The 21,237-nt window shown below is 59.4% G+C and overlaps 1 protein-coding gene and 1 long non-coding RNA gene across 2 annotated transcripts in view; one reads left to right on the top strand and one right to left on the bottom strand.

Annotated features, from left to right (window-relative positions):
- The first annotated feature begins 3,665 nt into the window (after positions 1 to 3,665).
- The window catches only part of NFAM1 (NFAT activating protein with ITAM motif 1), a 35,253-nt gene continuing 17,681 nt past the window's right edge, over positions 3,666 to 21,237 (top strand). Inside the window, exons 1-3 of the mRNA XM_059187155.1 lie at positions 3,666 to 3,824; positions 16,866 to 17,195; positions 18,904 to 19,016. Of these exons, the coding sequence (XP_059043138.1) occupies positions 3,725 to 3,824; positions 16,866 to 17,195; positions 18,904 to 19,016 (543 nt within the window). The 5' untranslated portion in view covers positions 3,666 to 3,724. The remainder of the gene's footprint in view (positions 3,825 to 16,865; positions 17,196 to 18,903; positions 19,017 to 21,237) is intronic.
- On the bottom strand, positions 7,778 to 14,374 carry LOC131839567 (uncharacterized). The gene is made up of 4 exons (XR_009356983.1): positions 14,250 to 14,374; positions 13,202 to 13,393; positions 8,770 to 8,898; positions 7,778 to 8,650 (listed from the first exon to the last, which is right to left on the bottom strand). It is a non-coding gene; the product is annotated as an uncharacterized LOC131839567 (long non-coding RNA).

The following is a 21,237-nucleotide window of genomic DNA, read 5'->3' as shown; positions in this document are numbered from 1 at the left end:
CTGCTTGCTCACCTTTGCTCACTCAAGGAAGTCAGAAATCCCATCTGGGGTTTCTGTTTTCTTCTCTAGATGGGGAGCAACCCGATTTATGTTCTGTGCTTCCATTGCCCAGTACACAGGAGGCACTTAATAAGTGCACATAGGAACTAAACTGAGAACAGAGACCAGTCATCTGGGTCCACTTTGGAAAGCTGCAGTCTTCGTGTGGGTAAGGCACCTCTGGACTGCCAGAGAGGTCTGCGTTCTCTCGTTTCCTCCTCCTTCAGGGCTGCCCCCTCCTCCATGAAGCCCTCCTTGGCACTCCGTCCTTCCTTCACCCTGAGTAAATGCCTTCTTCCTGTGCTCCGCTCATTTTTTTTTTTTAAAGATTTTATTTATTTATTTGACAGATAGATCACAAGTAGGCAGAGGCAGGCGGGGGGGGGGGGGAGCAGGTTCCCTGCTTACCCCCTGCTGAGCAGACAGCCTGATTCGGGGCTCAATCCTAGGACCCTGGGATCCTGACCCGAGCCGAAGGCAGAGGCTTTAACCCACTGAGCCACCCAGGCGCCCCTCTGTGCTCCACTCTTGACTCTGTCCACACTGCTGCTGTTTAGGCAGGCTGGAAGAGTGGATGGGACCCCAGAGCCTGGGGTTATCCTCAGATACTTCCTCTAGACACACTTCTTAGCTTTGTGACTATAGGCAATTTTTTTTTTTTAATTTTATTTATTTATCAGAGAGAGAGAGGGGGAGAGAGCAAGCACAGGCAGACAGAATGGCAGGCAGAGGCAGAGGGAGAAGCAGGCTCCCTGCTGAGCAAGGAGCCCGATGTGGGACTCGATCCCAGGACGCTGGGATCATGACCTGAGCCGAAGGCAGCTGCTTAGCCAACTGAACCACCCAGGCGTCCCGGCAATTTTTTTTTTTTTAAAGCTTATTTATTTGAAAGAGAGAGAGAGAGCATACATGGGAGGGACAGAGGGAGAGAGAGAGGGTCTTAAGCAGGCTCGGCGCCCAGCGCGGAGCCTGAGACAGGGCTTGATCTCACGACCCTGAGATCATGACCTGAGCTGAAACCAAGAGTCAGAAGCTTAACCAACTACACCACTCAGGTGTCCCATGCAAGTCAAATCTTATTTTAACCTCCCTGTGCCTCGCTGTCCTCATCTGTAAAATGGAATTGGTTTTGTACCTACCTATGGGATTGCAGTGAGGATTAAGCTGATTTATAGATTCAGAGTGTCTTGGCGTTTAGTAACTGCTCGGAACTATGTTACTGCCTCGTTGCGCTGGGATGGTTGCTCCTCACCCACGTGTGGGGCCCTCGAAGCTTAGGTCTCTCACTTCTGCATCCTCCTGCTGTGGCCAGTGCTCATGGCGGGAGGTGCTCAGCCAAATGCGAGGGGACCATGGATGGACGCTCAGACCGATGCCTGCACAAGCAGGAGCACTGAAGTGTGCCGGCCTGTAGGGTCTTTACCCGCAAACTCAGCTGGGGAGACCTGGCCCGCGGCTACCTGCTGGGGGTGCCCCCAGAACCCACGTCCTCTGCCCCTCCCGTCCCTGCTTACCCGAAAGCCCCACCAGGAGCGCAGGGGAGGAAAAGTCATCACATCCAAGTCCAGCGGCTTCTCTGCTCGGGGACCACGGCGGGGAGAACAGGTGGAAAGCGTTCATGAAAATGAGGTTTCTCGATGTGCTGTGGTTTCATTTCCATCACCTGGCTCTTGAAGGCCTGACAGGCCAGCCCGGCACCCCCGACCCCTGGCTCCCTGCCCAAGGCGCATCCCTGCCTTTCGCTGGGGACAATCATCCCATGGCAGCCGGTTGGGATCCTGCCCTGTGCCAGGCTCCTCAGTAGGCACCACCTTTACAGCAAGCCTGGGAGGAAGGCACTTGACCCTGCCTTCTGCTCATCCAGCCAGCCGGCCATTCATACACCGATATTTACTGAGTACATACGAGGTGCCTGCATTGGGCCGAGTCCCAGGGGTGTCAGAGGCAAAGGGGACAGAGGTGGCCCCAGACGGGCCAGAGATCATACGCCAGACCCAGCCCCTGAAGCTGCACGGCATCCAGGGCTCCAGAGTGCAGACCATGGGCTTCCCTGGGGTGCAGATCATGGGCACCCTGGGGTGCAGATCTGGGCTGCCCTGAGGAGCATATCATGGGCTGCCCTCTTTGGGGGCTGAGGGCTTTGCCTGTGGAGGGGGAAAAGTGGCACATGCCCGGCCAGGAGCGGGGGCAGAGCCCGTGTCCGAGTTCTGAGGAGTCTTGGTGCTCAGCCTCAGTGCCAAGCCACAGAGACTCCTAGAGGCACAAACCGATCCCTTCAGAACGCTCCCTCCGCACACAGAGACATTAACGTGACGTCTATCACCATGGCATCGAGGTGCTTAGACAACCTGCTCCCCCCGGAGGTCGGAAACAGCGTGAAGCAGATTATCTGTGTCTCAGTGTGACATATGCGATCGTGTATCACTGACGGATCAACAGTCAGTAGCGCCGGGGTCCCCGCGGCCCCCCAGCCAGCGGGACTGGGCTGGCGTCCATGGGTCTTCCTCACCTTGCCACCCTCCTAGGGCTGCTGGGGTCGGGGAAACATCTCTGGCTTTCATGGTGCGTGTGCAAAGCTTTTGGAGGGAGAACCAAAGCTGGGCCCTGCCGCTGGGGATTGCTTGGGGCAGGCTTCGCACAGCTGGGTGTTGAATTCTGGCCCCACGGAACTGCCCCGATCTCCAGCGAGGTGCTCTGCTCTTTCTCTTCTGTAAAATTGGAAGAATCACATTTGTCTTGAGGGTTAACGGGCACTCATGGGGAAAGGAGAAGCGCTCATGTGTGCAGAAGCTCGACCGCGTTTCTCCTAGCCTCCTCTGCCTCGCGCTGGGTCCTCCCCTCCAGCCCCAGACCCCTGCCTTCTGCCTCCCAGAGCCTGCGGGCAAACATCTACCCTCTACCTCCGCCCGGCTCAGGCCCAGGGCTGGGCTCCACAAGGCCAAGGGCAAAACTGGAGGCTGCTGGGGAAGGAGGGGGTCAGGAGGCCAATAATTAAGGTGCCTGCTGGTGGGGGAGGGGTGCGCTCAGGCAGAGGGAAGCTTGGGGGGGGGGGGGACATTGCAGGGGAGTCAGAGAGGAGGCCACCCCCGGGCCTCTGCGCTGGGTCAGTGGTGGCCCCCGCTGCGCTGATGACCGTCAGCTGATTTCCTGGCGCCAGTCAGGGCTGCGAACATGGGCTCCTGCCCTCACCCTAGCTGCCTGCCCCTTCTCCATCACGCCCCCAGCCGATACCCCAACGCCCACCGCCCCCCCGAAACCCTGCGCTGGGATGAGCACACGAATCCACAGGCCCCTGGACAATTTCTGGCAGGAAATCTGTGAACACAGTTTTAAAAGTTTCAGCTGTGAGCAGCTAAACCAAGCCCCAGAATTCCTCGTGGCAGTCCTGTGTCCTCTCTGTCGCCCAGTGTCTGCGGATGGGCCACCAGCTCGAAGGGGACCGAGGAAGGGAGAAGCTCCCCGAGGCAGAGGGGCGCGCGCACCAGATTCCTCGCCCCCGAGCCATGCCCACTCCTTGCTCCGAAAGTCCAGGTTATGAAGGGGACCCAACCCAGTGAGGCCGCGAGGAAGCAGAAGCTTGGCTAGGGAGGAGCTTTATGGGGACTCAAAGGGGAACTGTGGGGCCGGCAGGCCATCCCCTCCAGTGAACTTGAGACGAAAGAGGAAGACCGAGCAGGAGGCCCCGATGGAGCGCCGGCCTCCGTGGCGGCGGGCCCCGCCGGACCTGCTCTCGGGCCCCTGGCTCCTGGCCTTGCTCCTGTTTCCCTGGACCCTGCGGCTCACAGGTACGCTGCCTGCCTCCTTCCCACGAGCCCTCTGGCCGGCACATCACAGCCGCTTTCATCTGCCCGTGCGGCTCATTCCTGGGGACCTGTCTCAGGAGATTTGCTGGTTGCGTTTGAACATTTGAACATTGCAGACTTCACAGGGAATGCCTTCGGGGATCCAGGAGATGGTTCGCTAATGCCCCCCTCCCCGGCGAGTTAGCAGCCTTCCTCCCCCAGCCTGACCCCTGGCCCTCAGACAGGGTGGGTGGGCATTGCTGCGGCCAAGGGTGTCAGCGCAGGTGTGGGGTCAGTGGGGAGGGACAGCCCTCCCCCAGCCTCGGCCTCGCTCCCTGTGTTATCCCGGGAGACCAGGGACGCTGTGCCCGGGGACGCCAAATGGTCCCTCTCTCCAGAAAGGGGAGCATGCCCCACTTCCTGACCTACAACCAGGGGCCGCCTCGTGTTCTTTCACAACAGGAGCTGATGCCATTCCCGGGGCCAACGCCGTGCCCCCTTTCCTGGTCCCAGGTCCCCTCAGAAACAGGGCGGCCTGGATCCAAGCCAGGCCCGGGGGTGCGTGGCCTTGGAGCACCTTTACCCAGACGAGGACTGTCTCTCCGGGGCTGCTCACGCGGGGGTCCCTCCGGCTCAGTCTCTCCCAGGGCTGCCCTGGCAAACTCTCGGATTCCCAGGGTCCCCCCCACCCCCTGTGCAGCCTGGGTGCTTGGTTTCCTGCATTCACCCAGACTTTCCTGAGGCTTCCGGGGGCTGCCTCCAACTTCTGCTTCATGCACTGCCTTTCATTTATGCCGTAAACAACAACAGCTCTTCTTACTCTCGTGAATGAGCCTCTTTGAGCACTTGCTCTGGGCTTTACTTTCCCAGTTCGGCCCCCCCTCCCGCCACCCCTGGGGTGCCGTCACGGCCGGCACCGCTTAAGGACAGGGAAACGGAGCCCCAGGGAGGCCAGGTAGCTTGCCCAAGACCTAGAGGGTGAGTGGAGGTCAGGTTTAGACCCAAGTCAGCCGGATCCCTAAGCCAGGACCCTTGGGTTTCCTCTCAGTCTGTCTTCTTTCTTATAAGATTTTATTTATTTTTGAGAGAGAGAGACAGCAAGTGCATGCATGAGTGGGGGAGGGGCAGAGGGCGAAGCAGGCTCCCCCCCCAGCAGGGAGGCAGAGGCGGGACTCGATCCCAGGACCCAGAGATCATGACCTGAGCCGAAGGCAGACGCTTAACCCACTGAGCCACCCAGGCCCCCACCTCTCAGCTCTCTCTGAAAGGACATTCCTCATAGAAAAATGTCACCGTCCTGCCCCCAGGAGGCAAGAGCTGACTGGGTACCTACAGCGGGCTTCCTGGGCTGGGCCCCTTGTGACCTCATGTCCTTTCTCCTCGCACACCTTGCAGTGTCCCTCCTGCACCCTCCCCCCACCCCCTCCAGGCGGCCGGTTCAGAGATGGCCCCAAGGAAATGCAGCTTGTTGGTGACAATGCGTCAACTCGGTCATGTCTAACTGAATTTCCCTCGAATTCCCATCATTTCTCCTTGTGCGGGCCTCCTCCCCAGAAGGGACCCAGCACACCTGGGTAACAGTGGGTGACACTTTGCGGGATGCCGCGGTGAGAAGCACTTTTGTAACCGTCTGAACTGTAAACACACGGCAGATTTTTTTTTCCTCGGGATTGCAGCAAAGTCTGTACAAAAGAGAAACTCTGCTCTTTCACAAGAGGTGACAAAACCTTGTGGTCCCCTAGAACGTCTCAGAGCAGCAGACAGCAACGTCACTCCTTGTCCCGCCCTGGCTCACTCTCTCCAACTGTCCCCTAAGCCTAGGGAGAGCAGGCCCATCCCTGAGCCACGGGGTGGTGCAGGATTGAGGACATACACCAGGGCGTTCAGGCTGACTTTCCATCTGAGCTCTGTGATTCACCCCAAGTCCCTGGGCAGGTTCCTAATGTCTCTGTGCCACAATTGTCTCATCTGATAAATGGGCACAATAGCAGTTCCTGCCTGGCGTTGGGCCCGGAGACGGAGTGGTTGGGGCTCAGAGAACGTCAGCCACCTGTCGGTCTAACAGAACCAATGGAAATCCAAGAGTCAGTTGGCCAGTTGGGTATCTTAGCGAGCCCACGGGCTCCTTGGGCTCTCTCTGACCTTGCCGGTGGCCTCTGGCTCATTATGCGTTAGTGTCTCAGGACCTCCCTTGCTCCCAGCCCTTCTCCTCCTTTCCTGAGCTGGGACTCGAGCCCGAGTCCTACCCTCCTCCAGTCTTTTGAGCTCTCTGCAAATTCTACTTTTCTCGAAGGGTCTGGCAGCCACTTGTGGGCTCATGGGCAGCTGCTCTCCCCCAGGGCTGAGTCATGCAAACCTGAGATTCAGCTGTCCTGGGAGCAGCTGCATGTCGGCTCCCCACTTCCAGCGCCTTCAGTCACCTGCAAGGGCTCTGGGGCCAGGCAGAGCCCAGGTTCAAGTCCTACCTTCTTCCACTGACTGCTGCATGACCTTGGAGCAGTTACTTAACCTTTCTGAGCCTCTGTGCTCCCAACAAATGTCAGTCCCCTCACTCTTCTCGGCCTTTTCAGAACTCTGGGCTGTATTTATTTCTCCAGTGCCCATGAGGAGGACCTGTTCTGGGCACTGGCTGGTTGGGGGGCGACTAGAGGTGAACCATCCCTACTCTCAGCCCGATGGAAACACTGAGGCTTGCCCAGAGAACATGACAGAACATGACCCAAGGAGAGAGTTGCCAATGCAGGTTTCTCCCCTCCCCCCTTGCTCTGGACTCAGGTGTCACTGCTCCTTTGTTGTCCAAAAGATGTTCGGGAGCCTCCCGCCTTCTTTCCCGCAGCTCGGAGCCTCTGTCGGGATTGGCCTCTGCTTTTCATCTTTGTCTAATCCCAATACAGAGCTCCGGAGGCAGGCGGAGAGAAGCACCTCGCCGCTGGAGGTGGGGCAGGGGGAGTGTTGGCGGGGGCAAGGGAGCGGAGAGGGGGAGGAGGCCGAGCAGGTGCGTGGGTGGCACGCACAGCGGGAATAAAGACTGGATGGCCAGAAGGCAGAGCCAGGGGGCGGGGAGGGGGAGAGGTTCAGTCTGACTGGAGAGGGGGGTCTCTCGGTGGAGCAGTGGGATAGGAATCCCACTGGGCTGTGTTCCAGGTAGACTGTAAACGCCTCTCAGGTCGGGGTTCAGATGCTCTTCTAGTTGGCCCTATTATCATTGCTTTCTCTTTTTAAGTCGTGAGCTCTAATACCTGTGCAGAGCAGCACAATAAACATCATAAAACAAAGTCCCGTGGGGCCAGCTTCTGCAGTCCCTGGTCCCCCCCGGCCACCACCTAGATAGACACCCCTCTCGCCCGTCCTGACTCTGGGGGCAATTGCTTCCCGGCATCTCTTTATAGTTTTAATGCTCAGTGTGTGTCCCTGAATGATGCGGATTCATGTTCCCTGTCCTTGAACTTTGTATAATCACAGTGAGGCTGTGTATTCTCTCACGACCTGCTTCTTTCACTCCGTTGTGTTTTGCAAGATCTGTCCAGTTGCCGGTGTGGCTACAGTCTGTGCGTTTTCATTGCTAAAGAGCAGGGGTCGTAAACAGCGGCCCCAGGGCAGGGGTGGCGGAGTGGGGGGAAGGCTCAGTCCAGTCCCGCTGCCTTTCGGTAAGGCCTAGGAGGTAGGAGTGGTTTTTCTCCCATGTTTTTAATGGTTGGAAGAAAATCAAGAGAAGGATATTTCACGGCACGTGACAATGATACAAGATTCACATTTCAGCGCCCACAGATAAAGTTTTATTGGAACACAGCCACGCTCATTCATTTGTGGGCGATCTAGGAGGCTGTCACCCTCCATCGGCAGAGTTGAGCATTGGGACAGAGACCCCATGGCCCCCAAAGCGGAAAATATTCACCCTCCGGCCCTTCACAGAGCATGTTGGTCAAGTCCCGCTGTCGAGTGTCCCACTGAAGGAATATATTGCAATTTCTTTCTCTATGATGGACGTTTCAGGCCTTGCTGTCTGTGGCCGTGAGCACTCCGGTGCAGCCTCCAGGCCCACGTGTGTTCCGGGCCTCTGGGAGCGCAGGTTTCCGTGGAGGCTGCTTCTTCCTCAGCTGTCTGCCTCCCTTAGGGGGACTGTGAGCTTCGGGGGGCGGGAAACGCGTGCACTTTCTTGGTTCAAATCCTCGACACCTTAGCACAGAGCCTGGCACCCAAAGGATGCCCGGCAGACTCCAAAGACAGCGGCCAGGATTGAGCTCCTCAGCCCAGGAGGAGTTCCAAGAGGGCCGGGTGGAGATGTGCCGCCGCAGGGAGAGGCACGCGGGTCCAGGCCTGCGAGGTGGGTCCGCCTGGCAGGGCGGGGGCCCGGCCTTCGGATCTTCTCGGCACAGGCAGAGCAGCGAGACCCTCGTGTCTTGGGGACGAGCGTATGGATACGGGAATGCCGCGTCCCCATGGGCCCTGACATAGGAGAGCGGACCCTTGTGGATCTAGGGGCCCTGGTCCGAGGACCGGCCTAGGGCACTGGAGTGGGGTCTGGAAACCGAGGAAGGGAAGGGGGGAACCTGAGGCTGGAGAGGGGGAGGGGGAGGGATTGGGTGTGAAGTTGGCGGGAGGAGCTCCTGGTCCCCTGGGGAGGACAGTGTGGCCGGCCTGGGAGCTTCGGGAGACGCGGCCGAGTCACCCCAGCACTCCTCCCCCACTTCCCTGTTGGGGTCCTGGGCACCCTCTGATGCAGGCCCCTTGCCAACGGGAACAAGAAGGCACATCCAGGACCACCGGTGGCCCTGGGACCTGGCCCGTGGGACCCCTCCGGGAGGGCCTCAACCATGGGGTTGGGGTGCCTGTAAGGGAAGGTGTGGTGAAGCTGGGTTGTTTCCGCTCCCCCAGCGCCCCCGCCCCCGCCAGGACTGCATGGACTGTGGGGGAAGAAGGTGATGTCAGAAGCCAGACCCGTGTTCACCCGCGGTGGGCTGGGGGAGGGGGGCCGCGCGGGCACAACCCCAGGCAAGGCAAGCCAGCTTCTCAGTCAGCAGAGGCCCTCCCGGCAGCGCAGGCTCTGTGGCCGTATTTCTGAAGGCCATTTGACAACCTATAGCAAAAATTAAAGATTTAAAAGGATCCCCACCCTTTGAAGATTTATGAATTTCTGAGAGAGAGAGCGCGAGCGAGCGCACCCTCCAGCAGGGGAAGAGGCAGAGAGAGAGAGTGAGAGAGAGAATCTCAAGCAGACCCCTGACCTAGGGGCTCACTGTCACCACCCTGAGATCATGACCTGAGCCAAAATCAAGAGTCGGATGCTGACCCACCTGAGCCACCCGGTGCCCTCTGGGTACATCCCTTTTGAACCACTAACTCCCCTTTTCGGGACCAGACAACCTTTATATATATACAAGACCGATCCCTCAAGGGTCCGTGGAGCACAGCCACAGACCCCCAGGGCCACCAGCTGGCCCCTCACCGCAGTGGGTTTAGACAAGACCCTCTCCCACCCCGTGGCCCCGAGCTACCCTTGGCTCTCGGCTCCTGCCCCCCAAACCCACTTTCCAGCCCTGCTGGATGACGGCCTGCCCTGAAGCCTTTGCTCCCGATGCCCCCTTTTCCTGGAAGGGGTCCTTGCACTTGCCCACCTGGTGACTCCAACCTGTTGCTCAAGGTCAAACTTGGCGACCTTCTCTGTGGTGCCCACTCTGGTCCACTCTCCCCTGCCCCCCCACAAACCCAATGGCCAGCCCTGCCCCACCAAGGTGTTCCCCTGTGGTTCTGCTCAGGAACTCAGAGGCATGAAGGACACGACAGAGCTCCCCTGGGCAGCTGGGGGTCCCAACAGCACCAGGGAACAGGTCCCCAACCTACAGAGGTGGGCTCCGTGCGAAAAGCCAGAGAAAGGGCCAGGAGAGAGGGTGCTGGTTGGGGAGCTCTCCGGGGAGGAGGAAAGGTCAGAGAGGAAGACATTTGCAAGTGAGGATCAAGGCCAGAAGCAGTGGGAGCCACAGCCTTGGCTCTAAGACCTTGGCTGACCTCCGCTTGCCATGGGAGGGGAAGAGGCTGACAGGGGCAGGGACAGGGCTGGCAGCGCAGAGGCTGGGGAAGGAGAGGCTGCGCAGCTTGGAGGTCGGTGAGTGATTTCGCGCCCGGAGGGCACCGGATCTTTGGGGAGATAGAGATTTAAGAGAAGTCAGGATAAAAGTGATCTGGCGAAGGCGTCTATAGGAAGGAGTTTGCGTGTTGACAGCCAGAAGCATTTATATTTTAGAAGGAGCCTGGAGGGGGAGGGGTCCCAAGCCGTAAGAATGAATCACTAATGTGAGGGTTTTCGGCAGCTGGAGAAGATGGGAACTCTGTAGTGTTTCTCTTCTTATCTTTCTTTCCTTCTTTTTTTAGATCGGGGAGGGGCAGAGGGAGAGGGAGAGAATCTTAAGCAGGCTCCATGCCCGGCAAGGAGCCCGACACCGAGCTTAATCTCAGAGCCCTAAGATCATGACCTGAGCCGAAATCAAGAGTTGGACCCTTAACCAGCTGAGCCACCCAGATGCCCCTCTCTTGGTCTTTCTAGCACAGAATGTGATCCTGTCCATCCCAGATCTAGAAGCCCTCAGAAGCTCCCCCTGGGTTTCCAGGACAACCCTTGCCCTGCACCGTCTCCCTCCCACCTCCCTGAGCCGCGCCCCCCCCCCAACCCTTATGCCTCCACAGCTCCTTTTGAGTCCCGCAGCTACCAACGATGACTTCTAGAAGCTTCATCCAAGAGCTTTTTGTACGTCACCCGCCCCCATCTCTGCTCCCCTCCCCCACCTGGCTGCCTCCCACTCTTCCTTCAAAGCCCAGCCTGGCAACGGGATTGGATGTCCACAGCCGTGATGTCAGGGTGGCAGAACTGTGGGCAAGTTCAACGTTCTTGATCCTTCGCTGTGGTGTTTAGAACTCCTACGGCACTCACTCACGTTTCCTTTTTGTAAGGGGGGGGGGCTGAAGAATTATAATTAAAAAAAACAAAGACCCAGTCCCAGAGTTGCCCCTCCTGGATTCCTCCACTCCTCCCCGCAGGGCTGGGTCCCCTGCTCTGGGTTTCGGCAGGCTCTGGGACTTCCCTTTATCTTCCCACGTTCCGGCTTCATCAGCGAGCTCTGCCCAGTGGCAGGGCCCAGCCCGCCCTGGCAGGACTTCGGGAGGGTGCCCCCTGCAAGGGGGGGTGCCCTGGTGGGGTCTCCCCCTTCGCTCCATGTTGTCCTACACCCATCCAGGGACAAGAACCAGAACCCCCATTCTCCCTCTTTGGTCCTATCTCCATCTCCACCCCAACCTGACGTCCTTCTTTGAGGGCAGAGGACGGTATGCAGGGAGAAACTGAGTCTCCAGCTGTCCTAGGCGGCACCCTCAAAGTTGGAGAAACTTGCCTTTTTCAACCTGAAGGAGAGGTGATTGTTATACAAATGCTTGTGAATACCCACAAAGCCTCTGCGTTTCTGGGACCAGACAGTCGACCTTCTGCACTCGGTTTGTGTCCCCGCATGGTCATGGTGCTCCCGGGGTCTAGAGTCTGGAGGCTTTAGAACAGAACGCAGGCTGGGCGGTGGAAATGGCCCCCGAGGCCAGCCACATCCGTCTGTATCTCTGTAATTCAGAGGTGTTGAAAGATGTGACAGCCGGTCTGATGGCAGTGTTCCGAGGGCACCAGCGCTAAAAGCTTCAGAGTACACACTCTCTGTTCAAAGGTTGCCTTCCAAGGCCTGCTACACGCCTCTCCCTAATCAGCCACTTGGCCACGCGCCGTTGTTTGATGCGCAGGTCCTGAAGGACTCCCCCGTTTTTCGGTGGTGTCCTGGGATTCGTGCTCAGGCAAATGGCTGGAGCCCTGTGATAAAGCCAGCAGCCCCATGTCTGTGGCTTCCCAGCAGCCCTTCACATGGGCCTTAAAGGAATTAAAAAAAAAAAAAAAAAAAAATGGCATGGCTCTGAGAGACGCCAGAATTAAATTAGAGGGTGAAACTCCATGCCTAAAATAAAGACCGTGGGAACTGCTTTCTTCTGTAGCTGGAGAATCAAAGTACTTTCCTTTAAAATCGACCGAAGTGGGGATGGATACCTTTGATGAGCACGTCTGGATCCTCACCCCCTTGGCTGCCGAGGCTGGGGGCCACGGAAGGGATCGAGTTCCAGGCAGAGTGGACAGCTGGGGCAAGGCCTGGGCCAGGGGGGCCAGAGGGGCTGCGAGGGGGCGGGGCAGCTGGGGAGAGCGGGCAGGGAGTGCCCGATGCCAGGGCTGGGGGCGTGTCATCGCTGCAGTGAAGGACGGACGCTGGCTGGCCCTTTGGGCACTTGGTTGGTGCTGACACGGGACCGTCTGTACACGGTTTGTGGGACCACATGCTTCTGCTCTGGGAGCTGCAGATCTTGAGCTGGATAACAGTAGCTGTCCCTATAAAGCGCCAGGGTCTGTTCTGGTGAGGAGATTTGTCCTCGTATCCTGCCAGACGACATGTCTATTAGATGACCCAAATCTAGAAAAATGGCCTCTGAATTTGTAGCTCCCTTTAAAGGGGTGCAGCTCGGGGTACCTGGGGGGCTCCGTGGTTAAGCGTCTGCCTTCAGCTCAGGTCATGATCCCAGGATCCTGGGATCCAGCCCCGCATTGGGCTCCCTGCTCAGCCCCTTGCCTGCTTCTCCCTCTCCCTCTCCCTGTGGCTCCTCTGCTTGTGCTCTCTGTCTCTCTCGGTCTCATAAATAAATGAAATCTTAAAAAAAATAAAGGGGTGCAATCCTTTCATTTGAGAGATGTTTTCTTTGTCTTGCTCCCAGATTTTAAAATTGTGGCATAGGGCAGTGATGAAGAGTTTGGAGTTAAGGACCCAAAGAGACCCCGCTTACAATCCCATGCCCGCCCCTGACTAGCTGTGCTTCTCGGCAAACCTCTTCCTCTCTCAGAGCTTCGGGTTTGTCCTCTGCAAAAGGGGAGTGTGCCCCCTGGCCCCCGCCCCGCAGTAACAGTAACGCGTTGTCATCACACAGCTTCACAGCGACACCACGCGAGTGTCTCTGTGGGGCAGAGGGAGTCCTGCAGACCGAGAGGGTGACCCCCAATTCTGGGAGAGGAAGGGAACAGGACAGCATTCTGAGCAAGGGGAACGGCCCAGCAGGCCTGGCATCTGCAGGGGTGTGAACGGAGGACCACTCAGCTGGGCTGCGTAGGGCCCGGAATCGTGGACTGGATCCTCCAACCCAAGAACGTGCAATTTTTTTTTAAAGGTGACCCAAAGCAAAGGGATGCGTGTTAGAGCACGACCCTGTCTGAACCCACTTGTGCGACTGTAACTGAAACCAAAAGTTCACAAAAAGCGTCGTTGTTACGCACAAAATGCTGCAAGGTTCTATTTTTTAAAATTGCTTGTCCTCACCATGTAAATTGATTTCAGACTCCTTCCTGGGTCTCCTCTGGGGTGGGGGGCACCGCAGCAGGGTCAGTCGGCAAGATGGTGTGTGGTTCTCTGGGGAGCAGCTCCAGGCAGCTCTCTGCCTGGGGTAGGGGTGCGGGGTGGGGTGCTGGGCGGGGAGTCCAGATTCCAGAGCAGGACTGCATGCGGGGTGTCCTGTATAGGGGGTGGGGTGGGCAGATGGGGGGGCATCCTTTCTACACCCAGCCAAGTTCTTTGATTGTGAATCCCTCCCCCCAGGGACTCGGCATGGGGTGCCTGGGTCAGGGTAGGACTGGGGCCCCTCCCTACCGCTCTCAAGACCGCAGTGCAAGTGGCCACAGACTCAAAAAGTGGGCAGTAGACAAAATCTTTCCCAACAAGGGTAACAGATAAGGAGAAAGCGGAGGAGGCCGCTGCTGGGGGGAGGGTTCTCTGGCGCCCCAGGCTTGGGTCTGTACCCCAGGGAGTTCCCTGGCCCATGGGCACACCCCAGTGACCCACGAGCGTGTCCGAGGGGGTCCACCGCACCCACCCCCATTCCCCCCTCCCCCATGTCCGGCCCAGGCCCAAGGCCTGAGGCAGTAGACAGGCTGTCCTGTGGAGGCCACTCCAGGCCGCGTGTGCCCTGCCCTGTGGGCCTGGTACTTTCTAGGCAGAAGGGCCAGTGTGGCGTTCGCTTTTCTGGACTCAGCGAGGACTCGGGGCTCTGCTCACTTCCTTGCCTCTTTTTTGTCACTGGGGACACGCAGCCTGGCCTCCGCTCCTCCCGCTCCCCTCCCTCCCTCTCCTCCCCACGCTGGAAAGAGCAGGTGCTGGGGCAGGTGGGAGATCCCGCCTCTCCACTCCCCTCCCCTCCTCGGGGCTGCCCCGTCTCTGCCTGCCCTCTGCACTGGCCACCTCCAGGCCCTTCGCCCTCTTGGGCGGGGGGATCTGCAAGCTGAACGGAATTCATCTCCCCGCAGAAAACCAGCCAGGCTCCTGGCAACGCTTTCCTCCCTGTGCCTGGCCTGGCCTAGGCTGTGCCGAGGACTCACCCGCCCCCTTCCTGGAGAATTATCCAAAGAGCAAGTTCCTGTTGCTTCTGTAGCCCTTTGGGGCCTTTTGTCTTGGGGACTTGTCCACAGGCACCTGAAGAAAAAGCCAAGCCGGGCTGGGCTCTCCCAGCCCCTGTGCCCGACAGTCACTCACAGTCAGAACCAACTCCTGGTTCTTGGAAGCGCCTGCCAGAGTGGGAGGCTGGATGTGGTGCAGGCCGGAGGCGGGGTCTGGGACCCGTGTGAGAGTAAAGGGCCAGGGCCCTCTTCCCCTCTCCCCCTAGACCCCCTCGGGGTGGGTGCGGTGGACCCCCTCGGACACGCTCGTGGGTCACTGGGGTGTGCCAGCCGGTCTCCCCTGGCTCCCAGGAACCTGAGTCGCCACCCACCCCTCCTCCCCAGTCCTCCGCTCTGAACCCTGTGCCCCTCTTCGCGCGGCCCATGGGCAGAATCTAAGAAGATCCCCAGACCAGCCCACTCTGAGACCAGCTCACTCTGCTCCGGCCAACCTTGTTCCACAGGGCACAGGCGCCCTTGACCTGAACAAGGGACAAATCATACAGCCGCCACCAGGTGCAAGATGGACACCAGCCACTGCGCCAGCCCTGTGCACTCGGGGGGCAACCTGCAAGGTTTGCGAGGGTCCCACCAGAGCCCCTCTGGGTCTGCGGTGAGAAGCAGGTGTCTGAAGTGGGGGGAGGGGCGAGCCCTCCGTACCAGCCCTGGTGTGGCCACTTTCCTGGTGGTTTTGGCCAGGTTCCCACCTCCCGACCCCTAGCAGGGAGGACTGGCCGCCTGCAGAGCCAAACGGGAGAATGCAGCTAGAAGTCAGAGCGGGTCCTGAGCTGAGTCTGGAGGGCTGGGTAGGAGTCCTAGCCGGAGGGGCGTGCAGGGGTAGCTGCAGCATGGGAAGTGGCCCTTTGGGGGGGTGAGGAGCATGGCCACAGCCTGTATGCAGCATGGCCTTGATGGGCAGGGCAAACCAGGTCTGTCTCAACCCTCTGGCTGCTTGTCCTTACCTGGGATGATGCCATGACCCCTTCCTCCGCCCGCCGCGCCTCTGCCCTGGCTGCCATGTGTCAGGGGAACTTCGGGCCTGAATCAGAGCTCCTCTTTCTTACGACAGCACAGAGCGGTGTCATTAAACCACAACGGCCACCCCACTGGCATGCCCAGTGACACCAAGGACCCGTGAAATCTTTCCCGCCCCGCTCATTCCCAGCCCAGGGGCTTCTCCAGGTGCGAACACCATCATAGTCCTGCAGGACAGCGAAGCCGGTCCCCCTAGTCCCCTGGACATCCAGCCCGGTCCCTGGGACTAGAACTGCCTTTCGCTCTTTGGTGGAGGGGCGAACTCTTCTGTGACTCAGCACGAAGCACAAAATAAGCACACAGTGGGAGCTCCGAGGGACTGGCTGGTTGAGAGGACCCCCTCTGTCCTGTCCCCAAGTCGTCCAGAGGCCCTAACCTCACCTCCCCTGGGGACCCAGCGCGGGGCTCAGTGGAAGAGCCCAGAGACCAGTCCAGTCTGGCCTCATGCCAGCCCCACACCCCGGTCCCCTGGGGGCCCATGCCTTGCCCTCCCCCAACAAAATACACCTGGCCGGTTCCTCTGAGTCACTCCAATGTGCGATCTTCTCCCGACGAACAACCCGGCCGGCGTGTTCTTGGCTGCTTCCTGCCGACCTCCGTTCAGAACTGTCCGTTCGGCTGCTGGAGAAGGAAGGGGCTAGGGGGCGAGGCATGCTGAAGTTGTGGGTGCTTGTGTGCTGACATCTGGGGGTGTGAGGGGACCCCTGCTGCTCGGGCCCGGAGCCTGCGGGAGGGTGGGAGGCCCAGCCCGGCAGGTGCCAGTGTTTTCCTAGGAGCCTGTGATGAGGAGGGGTGTCCAGGTGTCCAGGAAGGAGGCCCGCATAGACACCTGCCTTTGTAACGGTCATCAGATATCCTGGTTGTGGCCCGAACGGCTCCCTCTGTGCTGCTGGAAAGCTGCTCTTGGGGCATTTTTTGTTACCGTCCATAGAAACTTGACAGATATTTCTCCAAGCTCTGATTCAGGGCAAGGCTCTTCTCTCTTGATGGCTGGCTTGGCTCCTCCTACGGGCTGGGGAGAACCCTGAACCCTGAACCCTCCTGGGGGGCCACTGCCGGGATGCCAGGGAGCATTTCTTTATCTTGTCTCCTGTCTCCCTCCTCTTTACTTCTCATTCTCCAGCAGCTCTGGGTCTTCTCAGGCTGGTGCTTTTATCCAATGTGGCTTCTTGGCCTTTGATCAGGAAAGCGGTTAGGGCTGTGGGGTCTGGAGTCTGCCCGCCTTGGGCAGGGTTGTAGCTCCACACCATCCCTGCTGAGAGAGTGAAAGCTAGCAGCTTGACCTGCCTGACCCTCGGACTCTTCCTCTCTGTGAAGTGGAGCTCTTACACACTTCGCCTTGGGTGTGTCGGGAGACGGAGAGCTCTATGTGTGAGGCACTTGGCACAACGCCCGCACACAGCGCCTGCGTGAACGGCGCTGTGAGTGTGAGCGTGAGCCGAGGTCCTCGCGAGGAGGTAGAAAGGACTGAAGCGACCCGGAGGGTAAGCTCCCACTCTTTCCTTTCTCTTCCCCTGCAGGAGGGCAGTCTGTGACCCAAATTGGTGCCCCCATTTTGGTCTCTCTGGCCAACAAGGCCATTTCCTTCGACTGCAGAATCACATACCCGGACAGCCCCAAATTCAGGGACTTCACAACCTGGTACTTTCACGTGGACCTCCAGAAACGGGAGAGCCCCAAGGAGCAGATGAAATGCTCACCCGACCTGGCCAAAGATAACCAGACGCACACCCTGCAATGCCGGGTCACCCCCACGCTGCCCAGCGCGTCGGCCACTGGTACCTACTACTGCTCTGTGGACTGGCAGGACTTGAAAATGATCAGCGAAGGCGTCTTCATCCTGGTCAGAGGTGAGGCTTCCTGCAGGATCCAGAGGGTTCACACAGCAAATCTGGGGCCACAGGATCTAAAGCAGGCAACAGGGCGCCTGGGAGGCTCCGTCTTTAAGCACCTGCCTTCTGCTCAGGTCATGATCCCAGGGTCCTGGGATCGAGCCCCGCATCAGGCTCCCTGCTCAGCCAGAAACCTGCTTCTCCCTCTCCCTGCCACTCCTTCTGCTTGTGTTCCTTCTCTCGCTGTGTCTCTCTCTGTCAAATAAATAAATAAAATCTTACACGGAAGACATTGGGAGATGAAGAGAAGGGAGTTGGGGGAAATCAGAGGGGGAGACAAACCATGAGAGACTGTGGACTCTGAGAAACAAACTGAGGGTTTTGGGGGTGTGGGGGCTGGGGTGAGCCTGGTGGTGGGTATTCAGGAGGGCACGTATTGCATGGGGCACTGGGTGTGGTGCACAAACAATGAATTCTGGAACACTGAAAAAAAATTTAAAAAAGAGAAAGAAACATGGAGATCGCTACAAAAAAAATCAACAAGAAATAAACCAACAAATAAATAAATAAAGCTGTCTCATTGATCAAGGGGAATATCTGTCTCATTGATCAGCTTGGGTAAAAGGCAACCGTGTCCTCAGGGAGCCCCTGACCACGCAGGTGTGCCGACGTCTACCTTGATTTGGGAAGGATGGAAGCCTGGGTCGTGGCTGTGCCTCCAGCCACCTCTGGCAGGTGCCCCAGAGAAGTCCCTGGCGCACTGGTCTCAGCATCGCTGCGGCACCGTGTGTGTGTGTGTGTGTGTGTGTGTGCGTGTGTGTGTGTGTGTGTGTGTGTGTGAGGGGGGAGTGTCAGGGGCTGAGTACACCATTGGGCTCATGAATGTGTGTGTCTATGGCAGCACTTGGCTCATGTAGGTATTTCTGGGAAAGGTTCCTAGTTTCATCACATCCCTGAAGGAGTGATGACTGAAAAGTTATCATCGGCAAAGCCGTGAGGCTCTGACCTGCGTCCGTGCTTCCCACCAGGAGCAGTGGGGGTTCGGGGAGCTGGCCGGGCTGTGGCTCTGGGCCCGGGCTTTGTGGCAACACCCTGCCCGTCGAGGGCTTTTATGGGGATGAACGGGATCCTGTGTGCGAGGGCTGGTGTCTGCTACTAGGAAATGTTTGATTAATAACAGACACGGGCGCACCTGGCGCGTGGTTGGCACCGGCCCTTTCTGCCGGCAGATGGAGGGAGCGAGGGAGGCATAAAAGGAGGGATGGCCCACGGGAAGGGGCCAGGCGAGGCCCTTCACCTGCCCCTGTGAAGGCCGGTCCCCTGCTAGGCCCAGCCCCCCCCCCCCCCGCCCCATCACACCTGTCCCCATGTCCGCTGTTCCTCATGCGGAGCATAGAAGGCCCCGAGAGATGGCGTGACTCGCCCAGGGTCCCACAGGCAGCTCTCGGGGGAGCCAATTCACCCCAAGGCAGGTGACTCAAGAAGCAAAAGATGGCTTGACAAGAATCAAGGCTGCCAACCTAGAAAGGGGTGTGACCAAAGCCAGCGTGGGAAGAAGCACCTTGCTGGCCTCGTGGGGTCTGGGGGGCTCGCGGTGGGGGAGTGCTGACAGTGGCGTGCTGGGTAAAGGAGAACAGAGGAGTGGGGGGCCTGGGGGTTGGCGGGGTGGGGTGCATCCCTGCCTTTCTCGGGGGACTAACCCTCTGCTTCCCTGCCCTCCTCCCAGACACAGGGTACCGAGCCCCCGCGCAGGACTCCCAGCTGCTCCTGCTCTCCGGCTTCACGGGCCTCCTGACCGCGCTGAGCGTCTTGGTCACAGCCCTGCTGCTCTGGAAGAAGGTAGGGGATCCGCACACACGGCAGCACTGCCTGTCCGGGCCCTTCGCTGTGGCTCCGGGAGCTTCCCGAGGAGCGGAGGGGCTGCCCGCCCATCCGCCCCGCACGGCGTCCCGGGGCCCTGGGGAGGGCTGCGGCCGTAGCCTTCCTCGTGGCCTCCCTGCACACGGACCCCTCCTCGCTCACCTCCACAGCTGGGCCCGGGGTACCCTCTTGCCAACGCCAGGTCCCCTTGGGTCTCGCACAAAACCAGGGTCCACCCGCCTTTTCTAGGTCACAGGTTGTCCCCGGTGTTTTGGTGCAAGGCTCAGGCCCCACTTCTGGCTCTTTTGAGCCACACTGTCCTGGTTTTTCCGGATGCCCAGCACCCCAGAAGGGAGGAGGAAGCGTTTCCTCACAGCCGCCGTCTACCGGCACCCCTGCCCTCCCCTCGGTGTCCCACCGTCGCTCTGTGAGGGACGTTTCTTCCCATTTTACAGCTCTGGAAAGCGAGGCCCAGAGAGGTGGTGGCTCGCCCGAGGTCTCCCGGCAAGCGTGTGGCAGGGGCGGGGGCTGGAGTGGCAGGTGGATGGGGTGTTTGGTCCAGGTCTGTGCCCGGCTGACTCCTGTTCGGGCTGTGGTGGCACCAACGCAGGGAGGGTTGTCTCCCCCGTGGGCTCTTGTCACTCTTCTTGTCACCCAGTCCTGGGGGGCTGATTCCGTAAGTACCCTGAGGACGGAGTCCGCAGTGAGCTTGTCTGCGTGGCTCTGTGCAGGCCCTCGCGTGCTCAGTAGATGTTTCTTGGGCGGTAGAATGCCTTCCCAGTGGGTGCCAGGTTCTGCCCGGCTCAGGGCGGGGCGAGGGGGGTGCAAAGATGATGGTCAGGGCCCCAGCCTGCAATTTGGACCCTCTGTCCTGGCTCCTTGAAGGCCTCCATCAGAACAGCTCGGGCCTGTGCTCTGCCCTCTCCGGACCAGGAGCTCTCCCCGACTCCTTGCTTGCCTTCGGGGGCAAGTCTGGGGAGCAGCTCCATCAGCGAAGGCCCTGAGTGTGGGAAGAGGGTTCCTCGGGTCAAGAGAGGCTCAGCCCCTGCACCTGCCCGTCCCCATCCACACCCAGGGAAGGGCCCCCTGAGACGGGATTTCATGCATTTGCTCATTCAACCCCCATGAGGACGTACTCAACTCCAGGCCCCGTGGAGGCCCCAGGGCCATAGCAATGACTAAAACGGTCCCCAAGAAATCCCTGCCTGCTTCAGATCTGCATTCCAGCTGAGGGGAGGCAGACCCTAAACAAACAGAGAAATAAATAGCCTAACGGATGCGATGAGTGTTGGGGGAGACCGTGGTGAGTGTGGGAAGGAGGGAGATTGTGGTTTTCAGTGAGGAGCTGGAAGGGCCTCCGCACACCGCACCCGGAAGGAAGAGGGGCAGGCAGACGTCAGGAAGAGTGTGTGCAACAGGGGAACCGCAGGGGTGAGTGCTCTGAGGCAGGAGCTGCAGGGAGGCCCCGGGTGGGCCCGGCCGCCTGAGTTCAGGGGCAGTGTGTGTGTGTGTGTGTGTGTGTGTGTGTGTGTGTGTGTGTGGATGGAGGCCCTGCAGGTCAGGCGAGGCACATTGACTGGGTTTACTCTAAGTGAACTGGGCGGCCCCACAGGGCGTCGGGAGATGTGGGGCAGGATCAGACTGACCCCGATGGACCCTCCGGCAGCTGTGAGAAGCGGGGGAAGGGAGACTCGGTGAGGAGCTACTGCAGCAGTCCAGGCAGGGGCGGCCGAGGCGGGACGAGGGTGGCTTCTGGGGAAGTGGCGAGCGAGGCAGGCTGGAGGCTCGGACCCCGGCCCCAGTGTCCCACTTTGCCTCGGGCTGGAGACATGGTCACTCTCCAGAAAAGGCTCCAGGGTGATAAAAGAAGATGAACATGGCCATTGGGCCGGCCCTAAAACTCTGGAGGCTGCCTTTCCCGCCATCTGGGAGCCGCAGCCTGGTGACAGCGTCAGCCACCGTTCTAGTTCCTCTGCTGTCCTGTGATCCGCGGGTGTGGGGCATGACCCTGGCGTGACCAGGTCCTAATCGGGCTCATCCGGCCGACAAGCCACAGAAGGAGTCCACTCCGTTCCACCCAGGAGCAGGCTCTGCTATGAGGTCCCCGGGGAGGCGAGGACCCCTCCGTGGGCCCTTGGCCCCCTGCCTCTGACCTGGCCGCGGGGACAACTGAGCAGGGAAGACGGAAAACGATGGGAAA

Source organism: Mustela lutreola, chromosome 8 (assembly GCF_030435805.1).
Source record: "Mustela lutreola isolate mMusLut2 chromosome 8, mMusLut2.pri, whole genome shotgun sequence".
NCBI classification, from domain to species: domain Eukaryota; kingdom Metazoa; phylum Chordata; class Mammalia; order Carnivora; family Mustelidae; genus Mustela; species Mustela lutreola.
The sequence above is the reverse complement of the archived record's forward strand: the minus strand, read 5'-3'. Positions and strand labels throughout refer to the sequence as shown.